This window comes from Panthera onca, chromosome D3 (assembly GCF_046562875.1).
Source record: "Panthera onca isolate mPanOnc1 chromosome D3, mPanOnc1 haplotype 2, whole genome shotgun sequence".
Classification (NCBI taxonomy): domain Eukaryota; kingdom Metazoa; phylum Chordata; class Mammalia; order Carnivora; family Felidae; genus Panthera; species Panthera onca.
In genome coordinates this window covers 28,785,669-28,799,863 of record NC_138350.1, presented here as the reverse complement: position 1 = coordinate 28,799,863, position 14,195 = coordinate 28,785,669, and the positions used below count along the sequence as shown (strand labels likewise).

Genomic DNA, 14,195 nt, shown 5'->3' with positions numbered 1-14,195 from the left:
AACTTGAAAGAGCCTGGGTATATGCTGCCCAGCTCTTCAAAAAGAGAAAAGCCCACTGCCCAGACTATAGCCCAGAGAGCTTGATGCCCATGCCAGGCAGGAGTGTGGCACAGTCCAGAAACAGACTGCTGCCTAACAATTCTGCAGGCACTAACAGGAGACAGCCCTGGCCCTGCACAGAAGCCTCGGCTTATTCCTGAGAGGACAGCAGGAATCAGCTATATACAGTGAGCTCTCCGTCACATAACTCCAGTGTATGCATCCAAGTTCAGGCAAAGTAGTTAACAGTCTCCGCCGCCCCCCCCCCCCCCCCACCTTCTCTGGAGATCTATGCTGGTGCCTGGAAAAGCAACCATTCAAAATCTCCTGGGGCAACCCTCACGCAGCACTGACGGAGAACCCTTCAGGAGCCAGCGATTCTCAACTAGCTGTGGCCATGGTCCTCTTTAAGAAATCCATTCAGCAGACAGATGGGGGCGCCTGGGTGGCTCAGTAGATTAAGTATCCCACTCTTGATTTCTTCTTCTTTTTTTTTTAAATGTTTATTTTTGAGAGAGACAGAGTCAGAATGTGAGTGGGTTAGGGGCAGAGAGAGAGGGAGACACAGAATCTGAAGCAGGCTCCAGTCTCCGAGCCGTCAGCACAGAGCCCGATGTGGGGCTCGAACTCACAGAGTGTGTGAGATCATGACCTGAGCCGAAGTCAGACACTCAACCGACTGAGCCATCCAGGCGCCCCCCCCACTCTTGATTTCGGCTCAGGTCATGATCTCACAGTTTCACGAGTTCAAGCCCCACGTTGGGCTCTGTGCTGGCAGCATGGAGCCTGAGAGTCTGACACTTTCTCTCTCTCTCTCTCTCTCTCTCTCTCTCTCTCTGCCCCTCCCCCACTTGCACTCTGTCTCTCACAAAATAAATAAAAACTTTAAGAAAAATAATAAGAAAACAAGAAACGTATGCAATCACCCCATGTGTCTGGGAAGAAGCTGGGAGCCAAGTTTGGCTGGAGTCTAAACTAACATTAGGGGACTCTCAATTAAGAGAGTGTACCCAAAGGCCCAGGGGGAATTGTTCAACAACCACATGCAGAGAGATGGGGCAGAGAGGGAGTGTGGAGGGAGAAAACCTAACTTGTGCTGAGGCCTCATTCTAGACTTGCAGAAACAGTCTCCTGAGTAAGGCTGGGCACCTATGCCAGGGGATCCCCCAGTGACTGTGAGCTGCACTCCTGCTTAAGAACTACCATGCCCATCCAATCCTGTCTTTTAGAAAGGAAGATCCTGAAGCCCTGATTAATTCAGTGTCATTTCCATGACTAGAAATAAGCTCCTAAAAGAGCTAACACCTCCCACTAAGCCAGGCACACAGAAGCAATGTAAGGAATCCTTCCAGCTGCAACAAGTTTGTGGTAATAGAAACCCAGAAATCTTTCTGAACTTTTTTTAAAAAAAGTGAATGCTGGGCACCTGGGTGGCTCAGTTGGTTAAGTGTCCAACTTTGGCTTGGGTCATGATCTCACAGTTCATGGGTTGGAGCCCCACGTCGGACTCTGTGCTGACAGTTCAGAGCCTGGGGCCTGCTTCCGATTCTGTGTCTCCCCCTCTCTTTGCCCCTTCCCACTCATGCTCTTTCTCTCTCTCTCAAAAATAAACATAAAAAATAAATTAAAAAAAAAAAAGAAAAACATAAGGCAGAGGAATTGCTAAGAACACATCACCACCACATTCCCCTTAGGCGGGCAATAGCTTAGTGTCACCACTTACAAAATCCCAACAATAAACAAATGGAGAGATGCCAGGGAAGAGGTCATATTCTAGGAAAGAGCGTTATTTCTGGGGACAACCTCCAGAAATGAAGATGCTAGGGAAAGTGCGCACCTTTGGTGTAGGAGGCATACACCAAAAGCAGCCATGTGAAAAGCAGGAGCAAGACTCTGAGAGAGAAGCGTGAGAGGTGGTTGGTCACAAGAACATTCTGCAGTGTTTACAACAGACAGCACACAGAATAAGACTGGAAGCTCACACTCAGAGATGGGCAAGTCAGGCATATTAGCTTCTTACAGATGGTAAAGCTGAAGTTCAGAGAAGCCCAAATCACAGACCCTTTATAGGGTAGGGCCAGGACCAGAAGCAAACCTAGAATCTCTCTCAGCCACACAAAGCAATAGGTGAGGGTGGCGAGGGGTTCCACTAGAAACAGGCAATGCAGGGGCTCCTATTTCTTCAACAAGATACTGGCAGAGCTTAGCTTCCCAAAATTTATAATGACAAAAGCATGAACATATATAGCATTTGCCCTAGCCCTTCACAGCTGGTCAAGTGTTTATGCCGTGCAAGGAACATTTCTAGGCTTGTCTTGTCCAGACAAAGTGAAACCTGGCAGATGGAGCTGCATGTCTAAGGGGAAGTTACACAAACCTGCCTTAAATCTAAGTACAGGGATGCCTGGGTGGCTCAGTTGGTCAAGCGCCCAACTCTTGATATCAGCTTGATCGTGAGATCAAGCCCCAAGTCAGGTTCCGTGCTAAGCGTGGAGCCTGCTTGGGATTCTCTCCCTCCCTCTCTCTTTCTCTACCCCTTCCCCTGCTCACACACACACATTGTCTCTCAAAATAAATAAATAAGCTTTTTTTTTTTTTAATCTAAGTACAGTATAGCTCTCAAATACCAGCTACACAACTGGGAGGACATTAGTTATTTGAAAAAGCCTCTTCCTGCTTTTTTGTGTGACGGTAGCCAAGTAACTAATTTTGACAGATATGTGCTTTCCAAGCTCACACAAAGCAATCAGTGGCAAGGACACTAAATCATGACTTTAATTCAAAATACTGTAGGAGTGCCTGGGTGGCTAAGTTGGTTGAGTGTCCAACTTCCACTCGGGTCATGATCTCGCGGCTCATGGGTTTGAGCCTGGCATCAGGCTCTGTGCTGACAGCTCAGAGCCTGGAGCCTGCTTTGGATTCTGTGTCTCCCTCTCTCCCTGCCCCTCCCCTGCTCACATGCTCTGTCTCTCAAAAATGAACAGTTAAGAAAAAATTGTATCAAAATACTGTATATCTAAACATAAGGTTTCAGAGCCCCGCAAATATGATTCTCTTATTTCAATTAATAGTTAGCAAAGGAGGCAGGACCCACAGAAACACATCACCCCTTCCATGGGTCGGCAGTATACCATCTTACACTTAGTTATTTTCACAACTAACATATTTAACTACTATCACAACTGTATGAAGTAGTTTTATCATCCTACTGCAGAAATCAGGACACTGAGGCTCAAGGTGATGGCACAAATGAGTCCGTGATAGAAGTTAAGATCTGAACTTGACCACAGCACACTGATCCAGGATGGTGGGCCACTTGTCAAGAGGTCATTCTAAGAGGGTATGGCTTAAGAGAACACTCAGTACAAGCTTATAGGCATACACTGCCCACACACCTCTGGGCAAGCATGGCCCAGGCCCAGCTGAGTGGACTCTGATGCCAGCTCCACACAGCTTCCGGATGTCAGCCTGGCTCCTGGAATATGTTTCTGTCTCCATATGAACATGGTTGTACATGGCATTCTTGAGTCCAGCACCCCAGCACAAGTGACTGGAATGGGAACCACGTGTGTAAAACACAGGGCAGATCTCCTTCTGTAAGGTTAGCTTTCCTGAGCTGAACTTTCTTAACAAGATGTACATTGGTGTGAAGGAGATATTTTACAAACCATGTCAGAAAGCACTCAGAGGCTGTTCAACTTCTGAGTCGTACCCACTCCCTGATCCTGTGATAGAATCAGGCACCATCCTCGCTCAGAAAGACAGAACACACCATGAGCACTAGATTTGACGTTACTGACTTGCTTGCAAACGTGCCTGCTGGGCTACGGACTCTGAAAACAGCATTTTCCTCTGCTGCTGAACTATGTTGGCAAAAAAGCAGAAACAAAATCTGATAAGATCATGAAGTAAAGAAAACTATAATCAATACAGACCTGGAATTATTACAAACTGAACAAAAAACCCACCACCTGACCTGAAATGAATTCCCCTCCTCTCTACCCTGTTCCTCCTTAAAAACCAAAAGCAGCCATGTGAGCAGGAGCAAAACCCCGAGAACAGGGAGGCCTGGGCAATGAGTGTGCCCGGCTCCACTGCCAGCCTGTGGGTGTTACCCCCCCCCCCCCCCCCCAAGCCTCAGCCTCTTGTCTGTCAAGGGTGTTCCTCTCAGCTCTGGAATTCTAAAGAGATTGTGGCGAGGGCCAGGAGCAAAAACGGATCAGCCACCAGAAGCAACCTTTCTTAACTTTCTGCTTCAGGGCTGAAAGAGAAGACAAAAAGCAACAATTTTATTTCTGGGACTGCAACTACTTCTTCAAAGTATTTCTTGCAAACTCCCACCCCTTACTGCCAGCTCAGCACCTTTCCGTGCCTTCCACAGCACCTGGACTCATCTCTGGACACAGTGACGGTCACTGCACTGCACATACATGAAGGACACGAAGATATAATGTAAGTGTGAGATTCAGAGATACCGGAAAGACAAAATTTTGAATTCAAGAGCTTTTTAATTTTGTTGGAAAAAGTAAACATTTTTTGAACAAAGACACATTCACACAGCTGCCTCAAGAAACTTCTTGCTAATCCTAAGGAACAGGTTATTTCAAAAGGCAGAAGAGCAGGGTGGGAAAGAGAATGGGCTCTGCCTGGGTAATGAGGTCGTGTCCAGGCATGGTCCAACCCACCTTTTCAGTACCATCTCCAAGCCCCTACCCTCCTGCCAGGCTGCTCTGTCATTGCCCTGGGATATGTCTTGCTCACTCCCGATAATAACAATCTATGTGTATCTAACACTTAGGATATGCTAAGCACTCTCTGGAGCATGCGACATATACTAACTCATTTCACTTTCGCACACAGATGAAGTAACTAAAGCACAGAGATTAAGTAATTTGCCCAAGTTCCCACAACTAAGATATGGCAGGCCCAGTACACAACCTCCAGAACCTGAGCTCTTAACCAGGATACCATATTCTCTCTCCCAATAGCTTTGAATGAAACACCCCTTCCTCCCCACTTTTTATTGGGGTGAGGGTTAGGTTTACCTATGCCCTCAAGAAAAAGACAGGATGAGACTGGCTAGAGGAAACCCAGAGGCAAAGGCTCTCACATGTGAGCAGCCTGCTGCTTCTCCTGGATGTTACAGCTGAGGTTACATTTGACCCCCTCAACTGAAAGGCCCAGACATCTCTATGCCACCTGTCCTTAAACTCATCAGCATCACCTTCTGCAATGCCCCTTCATGGAGAGACAAGTCTTCAGCGGCTGGCCAGAGAATGTAGCCCTGCAGGGAAGACGGAAAGAGGGAACGCTCATAGTTCTGGAGGGCCAGGTGCACTGGATATACCAACCTAGGGTAAAACCAGGCCACTTACCCAGTGCTTCTGGAAAGTGCCTCAGGGCTGGACTAACTGAAACCAAAGGAAGGGACTGCACAAGGTCAGAAGCAGGCAGCTGTTTGGGGGGGGGGGGGGGGGGAGTGAACTGTCACTGCGGTTCCCCAGGGCATCTCTCCTAGCCACCACCCACATCCATTTTGAGGGATGAGAGCTACTAAACCTTACTGGCTGCCAGGCCCCCCCGCCCCCCTTCTCCAACAGCCCAAACCCTTGCCTATGTTTCAAGGGCCAGACCAAGTTCCACCTTCTTCTCAGTGTCAGAGGATCTTTCCCCCTGTACTCCATTATTCAGCTGGCAAACATCCAGCATACAGTGGACAGACCAGAATTCCTTTGTTCTAGGCGTATGCCATTTTTCTCCCTCACTGAGCTCCTCGAGTACAGGGCTAAGAGGAGGTGCCTGTGAGTTGAGTCCTAAAGGACAAGAAATTACCCTGATGTAGAGAAAGGGCAGGGATACCAGGGCAGGGATACCCATCAAGAGACCCTGGGGTGCAGAGCATGTGTAGGGGATCCCATGGGCAAGTGCAGAGAGAAAAGACTCGCGAGATCAGACTTTGAAACATGCTAAGGAATGTGGGGTTTTAAATACAGATCTCTGACCTCCCGAATTTAGCTCCAATCTCTGAGAGCAGGGCCTGAGCCCTGAGCATGTGTACCTCTCATGGACACACTGCCAGTTAAGAATCATGTGGGAATGAGGATAGACTGGTGAGGAATAAAAGGAAACTACCAAGGAGTCTAGTGCAGGTGGCCAACCACAAATGGATGGCTTGAACTAAGGGAGTGGTAGAGAGGGTGGAGAAAGACAGGCAGAGGCCAGAGAGGATAAAGGCCTAGTTCAGCAGAATCTGGCAAGTGGCTAGATGTGGAATGAAGAGGCGAGGTGGGCTTCTCCAGGTTCTTCCTTGAGTGGCTGAGTAGACAAGTGGATCATTAACTGAGAAAGGTAAGACAAGAGAAGCATGGGGGCTGTGGGGACACAAGTTTGGACAACCACAGGTCTATATGCCATTCAAAGGGAACTCCTCCAGGCTGTTAGATACAAAGCCTGGGCTCAGGAGAGATATCTTGGGATCCTCTAAACGTTAATCCTTAACTTCCTGTTGCAGTAAAGAAAATAGAAATCTCTCTTGAACATTTAGTGATACTTTTCAATGGAATGAGAATTTTCCAAGTGATTTGGTACAATATGCTGCTAACTTGACAAACTCTTTATAGAATTATAAAAAGGCCAGAATAGGTCCACCAAGTACCCTGAGACAAATGTTTTTGCTCTAGTATATACCTTAAGAAAAGGTCCCAAATGTTGCAACAAACAAGTCCATTCTCTTTCCCAGGGCCTGTCCCAATTTTCTTTTAATAGGGAAACATTTACAATGAGCATCATTAAGGGAAGCTGAAATAGTCCCAACTTACTGGGATTTTACATTTAGAACAAAAAAAAAATACAATGTTTTTCTCAATTCCCTAAAACCAAGTGGATTCAGGACATTTATACCGGCATAACATCATCTGAAAAACTCCCCTCACCCTCTGACACACACCTACCAGACACGTTCACAGCTCTATCGTTTAATTACCCAACTTCAGAGAACATAAACTTGTATTCAAAAGCAAACCACTTTATTGCTTTTGAATTCCAAGGAAAGAACTATTATTAGTGACTCCTACTTATTCACGTGTAGTTATGGACTGAAAGTACACCATTACAGAGTTCTGACTGAACATCATTTAAGTAGTATTAAAAGGTTGCTACAATCTCAATTCCTCATCTCAACAGTTACAGCATAATGACTGGTAAAATGTCACATACCCCCTTCTTAAATCCACAACTTCCCCCACTGAGAAAAGCCCTTCTGGGAAGATACTTAGCTGGAGGGCCCCTAGGGGAGATGTGTGCTATTGAGAGGCTGAAAAGAAATGATCAGACTGCAATCAATTTCCTTAGCCACACCTACAGGTTTCACTTTTGTAGCTATTTCCCTTCCTGATACAAGCAATGGTTACAATCTGGTTGTTACCATCAATGCTGAATTTGCTGCTTGCAAATTAAAATGTATTTAATGTTTTATTAACATTCTTTCCTAAAAAGGGTTCTGAAAAAGGCTAATCCTTTTAGCAAATGCTTTTTAAATTAAAGACTTTAGTCTATGGGGGAGGGGAAGAAAAAAAAAGAGGTTGGAGAGGGAGAGAGCCAAAGCATAAGAGACTCTTAAAAACTAAGAACAAACTGAGGGTTAATGGGGAGTGGGAGGGAGGGGAGGGTGGGTGATGGGTATTGAGGAGGGCACCTTTTGGGATGAACACTGGGTGTTGTATGGAAACCAATCTGACAATACATTTCATATTTAAAAAAATAAAAATAAAGACTTTATCATACTCACTTTGCCTAAAATAAGTTCTTAGCCAATATATGCAAATACTCTACTTTCAATAATGTATCTTATACAGTCCATGGTTACAAAGAAATCAGACTCTCAGTGTCCTGGAAAATAGTTTTTGAGGAAATCTAAAGTTCTTTAAGATGTAATTCATTTGATTATTCAGCATGTTTCTTTCATCATCAAAAACCCCTTTATTTCCACCCCAAGTATTGATCAATATGCACCAATAATTTGTTGTTGTTTTTAACCAGCTTAAACACTGACTCCCAGAGCCAGTGATCTAAGTCATTTAACCAGCATTCCTCTACTGAATTGAAAGAGTTTCCATCCACAACTCAAGAAACTACACAGTCCTCCATGTGTCCTTGGAGTAAGAAAAGAGGCATGGACTTTGGGATTTGAAACTAGGGAGATTTAACATCTTCTCTCCCCACACTGGTCTGCTTGTTACTCCACCTCAGGTAACACTCAACCTATCTAAGCCCATAATTCTCTCATTTGTAAAATAAAGATGATAATATGCTAACTTAAAGTGTTACAGAAAATAATTTATGTAAATGATCTAGCACTTAAAAGTACTTAGGGGCACCTGGGCTAAGCTTCCAGACTCTTTGATTTCTGCTCAGGTCATGATCTTGCAGTTTTTGAGTTCTAAGCCCAGGATCCAGCTCTGTGCTGACAGTGCAGAGCCTGCTTGGGATTCTCTCTCCTCTGCCTCTCTCTCTCTCACTCTCCCTCTCAAAAATAAACACTAAAAAAATAAAAAATAAAATAAAATAAAGTACTTAATGTTACATTTTTTTTTTCTAATTTTTAAAAATGCTTATATTTTGAGAGCGAGAGACAGAGCACGAGTTGGGGAGGGACAGAGAGAGAGAGGGAGACACAGAATCTGAAGCGGGCTCCAGGCTCTGAGCTGTCAGCACAGAGCCCAATACAGGGCTTGAATCCCCAAACTGTGAGATCATGACCTGAGCTGAAGTTGGATGCTTAACTGACTGAGCCACCCCAGGTGCTCCATACATGTTCTTTCTAAGCTCCAATTTTTGGAAACATGAAAATAATTTAAAAACCATAGGAACTCCCCTCTCAGAGCTCTGGAAGCCTGGGAACCCCAAATTAGGTCAACTTGGGTAGACTAGGGGATACCAAGATGAATTGGGTCAAGATTCCTGTCCTTAAGGAACTCAGAACTCTGTAGGAAAGGCAAGTCTAACACAAATGTGATTGGGACAAGTGCTCAAAGAGAAACATAAAGAAAGCACTGTGGTCACACAAAGGAGGAAACAACTTATTCTGAAGGGGTTTGGGGGAGAAGGCCTCACAGAGTAACTAGCATTGGAATTGGACCTAGGACTTCCATGGAAGGGAGGAGAGGCAAGGGGAAGGTAGCCTTTCTCAGGTAGATCAAACAGCATGTGCAAAGGACACCACATAGCAAGTAAGTAAGAAGAGCAGGGGGCTCTGGAGTCAGAACTTGAGTGAGGTCACAGCTCACCCTCCCTAGCTAGGAAAATTGGGGCAACCCAACGAATCCCTCAGCATTCCATTTTCTCACCTACAAAATGGGAATAATAATGTCTACTTTCAGGGAGAATTAAACATGATCATGAATGTGAAGTACAGGGCAGCACAAAGTAAAAGCTTAAAAAAAAAAAAAAGGTAGCTATTATGATTTGCAAGGGTAGTAGGAAAACAAGGGGCAGGAGGTGAGGCTAAACAGATTACTTTCAACCAGCCTAGGAAGGGTCTTGCATACCAAATAAGAAGTTAGGATTAACTGCTGAGGACTATAAGATCAGAGAGGTTTTCAATAGGAATGAAAGGATTAAAAATTTGCTTTAGAAAAAGAACTCTGGTGTCCAAGAAGGGGAGTCTGAAAAACTCAGTATGTACTTGGAAAAGCATCTGAGAGATGAGGGTATGGATTCAGGTAATTTCGGTAAGATTAGGAAGGAAGGCACACACTCAACTCTCTCTAAAGTAAAATCCACAAGGCTTAATGGGTGACTGCATTTGAGGAGAAGAGTACAGAAATAAATGAATAACAGTCTTCTCATCTGGATGACTGGGTGAATGGTGGTGTCACCGCAGAAAAGAGATGAGAAGTTTGGAATCTGCTGACTGTTCTTTTGTGCCCACTTCTAACCCAGTTTTATGAAGTTAGTCGTCGTCTCCAGCCCTTACTGAACAAAAGAAATGTTCCCAGGGAGGGAGGGCCCAGAAACTGTGACTCCAAGTTCAACGTCTAGTTCCAACAAGCACCGCTCTGCCCAAGAGGAATCCTAGCTCTTTATCTCCTCTCAGGAAATCAGCTCCTGCTCTTTTTTATTTCCGGCTCGATGCAACCCGGCAGCACTACCGGGACGCCAGCTCACAAATCTTGGCGAGGTCGGCTCCGGAGGGCGCCGGCAAACATACTCGGGAAAGAACTAAGCCAGTTTAGCATCTGTAATCCTCACCAAAGGAGCCACTTAACAAGAAGGCACCCGGGGCATTCAAGATACAAAGTACCAAGTTATTTTTATAAACTTTGGCCGGTTTGAGTTCGAACGATTGAAGCCAACCCCCACCCCCCAAAATGGCACTTTTGCTTCAGCAAGAAAAGGAGATCCGGATGACTAGAAGTAGTAGGTTGAAAAGGAGACGGGGAAGGAGAAGCGCGCTGCAAATGCGGCCGACCCTACGCCTTCCTGGAGTTGGAACTTACCCGCTGTGTGACTCTGCAGTCACAAGGCGACAGTTTGCTAGGACCCAGCACAATTTCAAACGACCCACCAACAAACTGACCTAACTTTTGTCGCCCTACCTCCTCCTTCCTTCCCCAGCCCGAGCCTCCCGGCCTCCGGAGCTGCGACCCGGCCGAAAGGGGCACCAAACCCAGCGCGCTGCGGCCCAGGGCGGGGCGGCTCCGCGGCGCGGGCTCCCAGCCGGAGCTCCGGCGCTCAGGCCTTCCCCGCGGGCGCCCGGTTCGGGACCTCCTGGCTGGGCCCCCACATCAACACCGCTCCGGGTCCGGGAGGCCGCCGCCGCTAGGAGGACCCTGCCCGGTTCCGGGCGGAGGACGGTGTGGACGCCCCGGGCCAGGCGGAGGGGCCAGCGGCAGCTCCCAGCGCGGCCTGACGCTCCCGCCCAGGCTGCGGCCTAGGCGGCCCCGTTAGCTCCCCCAGCCCGCGTGCGGTCCGGAGGGGCGGTGGGACCACGTAGAAGCGGGAGACCGAGCGGCGGCGTCCCGAGGAGTCCCAGCCCGCCGCGGGGACCCCGGGCCCGGGGCGCCGCACCTCCCTGCCCGGCCGGCGCCGGAGAATGGCTTTTACCTTCATCAGCCTCCTGCTGGCCGCCATCTTGGATCTGGTGCTGCTACTTCCCCAGAATGCATCGCGGCCGGCCGGGCGACTGGAGCCCCCGCACTTCCTGGAGCGGGGGAGGGGCGGGCCGGGCACTCCCAGAAGTGCGAAGTGCCTACTGTGTGCTGGCCACGGTGCTGGGTGAACACAGGTGAACGGGTCTGGCGGAAACCCTGCCTTTACGGGCCGTCCAATCGGATGGAAATTACAAAGCGTGCTTGGCACACAGTAGGCGCACAATAAATAATGGCTGCATAAAATAAGATCATTGAATAACCAAGATTATTTCAGACACTGATAAGTGCTGTGAAGAAAAGAAAACTGGGTGGTGGGAAAGTGACTCTGGAGACCTACTTTTCCAATGAAAGCCTCACTGAGGAGATAGTATTAATAACACTGGAACCTACAGAGCGCAGCTCCCCCCTCCAGTGCTTCATTTTCCTTAGTCTTTGAAACCACCCTGTAATATGGTTATCATTAACAGCCCATCTCACAGAAAAAGCAAAGAGAAGGCCAATGATTTGCCCAAGGTCATGCAGCCAGCTAGGAGCAGAGGGTGAGCTGCTGGCTCCAGGGCCAACGCTGGAAACTGAAGGATGGGATAGAGCAGCTGAGAGGCTGGGAGGAGATTGTTTCAAGCAGGAGAAAAGGCGCTGGCAAAGGCCATGTGGCTGTCTAGATGGCCAGAATGGAGTAAGAAGTATTAGAAGGAACAAGGGAGGCAGGTGACAGACCGGGACAGCCTTACAGGAACAGAAGGGATTTGGCTTTCCTTCTATGCTCTGTGAGAGACCTTTGATGGATGTGTGTAGCAGCCACCTAGTCAGATAAAATGTTTAAGGAAAGTACTATGATTGAAGAATGGGGAATGGAGGGGGATAAGCAGGGGAGTAGGGGCCATTTGGAAGCCTGCTGTAGCCAATCAGGCAAAAGTGATAGTGGTTGGGACCTAGGGTGTCAGTGTAGGCAAAGAAAAAGGTACCGTTTCAGTACACATTTAGGCCATGTGAAGGCATTTTTCTTCATTCTAAGAGCAATGAGTTTCCCATGAAAGGGGAGAAGAAGAAAGAACTGGAGATTATGTAGCCTGGAATGGAGCCGGCCTTCCTCACAGTGTCCTGGGAGCCCAGGTTTGATATGGGTTGGGAGGGACGAGATGACAAGCCTCATGCCATCAAGGTTCTGTTTGCCTTTTATCTCTCCCCAGGGCTGGCACACAGTGGGTATTCAATAAACATTCAGCAAATGTGTGAGGGACTCCATTAGCCAGTTCCCTAGAGGCATGGGGGACTTGGAAGTCTGGCCCGGAGACTAACTCCATGATCATACTGTGTACACCGAACCTGGTACTACATTGGCCCAGGTGAAAGAAAGACAGCTTTATTGGGAGCCTGCCCTGAAGAATTCCAAGGCAGTTGAAGAAGCACAGTGATTCCCTCAACCTGGACATGTGAAGCTGGCAATAGAAGGCGAGGTTCAGTGAGGGCAAATGAAAAAAGCTGGCCTTTGCTGCGGCATCTTCCTATTCCCTCACCATCACCTTGCAAGACAGCTCCCTTGCAGGTGAGGAATGAAGGCTCTAAGCAGCAGAGTGCCACTGTTAAACAAGCATACAGAGAAATGTACCCAGTCCCAGTGGAAAAGGTCTTCGGGGCCCCCTCTCCTACTCTAAAACCTTTATTTCTGCCCATGGCAAGCCTGGCTTCTGATCATGCCAGCTCCTTTCCACTCAGCTAACTCATGTTCATTTGGACCTGGCCTTAGTGTCACTTCCCTGAGCCTTCCATTAAAAGTGGCCTCTTCCTCCTCTTCCACTCCTCCTCCTCCTCCTCCTCCTCCTCCTCCTCCTCCTCCTCCTCCTCCCAGACTCCAGGCCATTCTGGATACAACTTACCACATGCTGCTTCTTCTCCCAATCATCACAGGGTCCTGGATGCTCACCTGCTGGGTTCAGAGAGGTAGATAACAAGGTGGCACCTGCCCTCAAGCAGCTTGCAGCATCCTGGGGAGGCACCAAGGAAAACAACAGAATGTGGCAATCCTTTGGTGAAGTGTGGGAGCCCAGAGGAGAGGGCTGACAGTGGCCAGGGGAGGGGCCAGGGATGGAAGGAGCTCCGGGACAGGCTGACTGTATGCCCGGCACTGGGCCCTGCACATTTATACCCACCACCAAGTTCATTGGCACCACAGAGCAGCGCTAAAATGTTCTGTTTCACAGGTAAGGAAACTGAGGCCCTGAGAATAGTAGCTCACCCTTCATCACCCATAGGAAGAGGGGCTCCAGAAGTTAGATCTTGATCTGGTTCATGCTGGTGAGGCTTTGCCTTGACCTCCTTCTGCTGGCCCAAAGCTTCATGTCCTACATTTCTCCCTTCCTAAGACCAGTGTTTCTGCCACACTATACCCCCTGCCTCTCCCCTTGCTACTTCCTTTGCCTGTAATGCCTTTGTCATTCCCTCCCCCCATACTACCTTGTCCATCTGGCAAGTGCTGATCATTCTTAAGGACTCAGCTTACCATGGTGGCTCACTTGGGTGACCTGTCAGCCTGCTGTGTGCTGGGCTCCCAAGAGTACAAATGCACAAGTGTTCTTTTTTTTTTAACGTTTATTTTTGAGAGACAGAGACAGAGACAGAGACAGAGAGAAACAGAGCATGAGCAAGGGAAGGGCAGAGAGAGAGGGAGACACGGAATCTGAAGCAGTCTCCAGGCTCAGAACTGTCAACACACAGCCCAACATCGGGCTCGAACTCACAAACTGTGGGATCATGACCTGAGCTGAAGCTGGACACCCTACCGACTGAGCCACCTAGGTGCCCCACAAGTGTTCTATTGACTCCCCCAATGGCCCTCTGAGGTCAGAGCTGTTATCAGCCCCATTTACAAAAGAAGAAACTGAGGCTCAAGGGTCAGTCAGCTTTTCAGCCACCTGGCTGGTCAGAGGGTCAAGCCTGAGTCTGCTCTTGGACTGTGAGGGGGAAACCAAGTTCTGTCTGGGAGACTCAGCTGACCTAAAAGTCTCC

General features: G+C 48.0%; 1 protein-coding gene across 2 annotated transcripts in view; it reads right to left on the bottom strand.

Moving 5' to 3' along the window:
- Positions 1 to 11,259, bottom strand: part of UBE2L3 (ubiquitin conjugating enzyme E2 L3) — a 55,805-nt gene extending 44,546 nt beyond the window's left edge. Inside the window, exon 1 of one of the 2 annotated variants that reach the window (XM_060613080.2) lies at positions 11,143 to 11,259. In XM_060613080.2, coding sequence (XP_060469063.1) covers positions 11,143 to 11,169 — 27 coding nt within the window. In that variant the 5' untranslated portion in view covers positions 11,170 to 11,259. The remainder of the gene's footprint in view (positions 1 to 11,142) is intronic. The other variant, XM_060613081.2, reaches the window with a different exon arrangement.
- Positions 11,260 to 14,195: the final 2,936 nt, after the last annotated feature.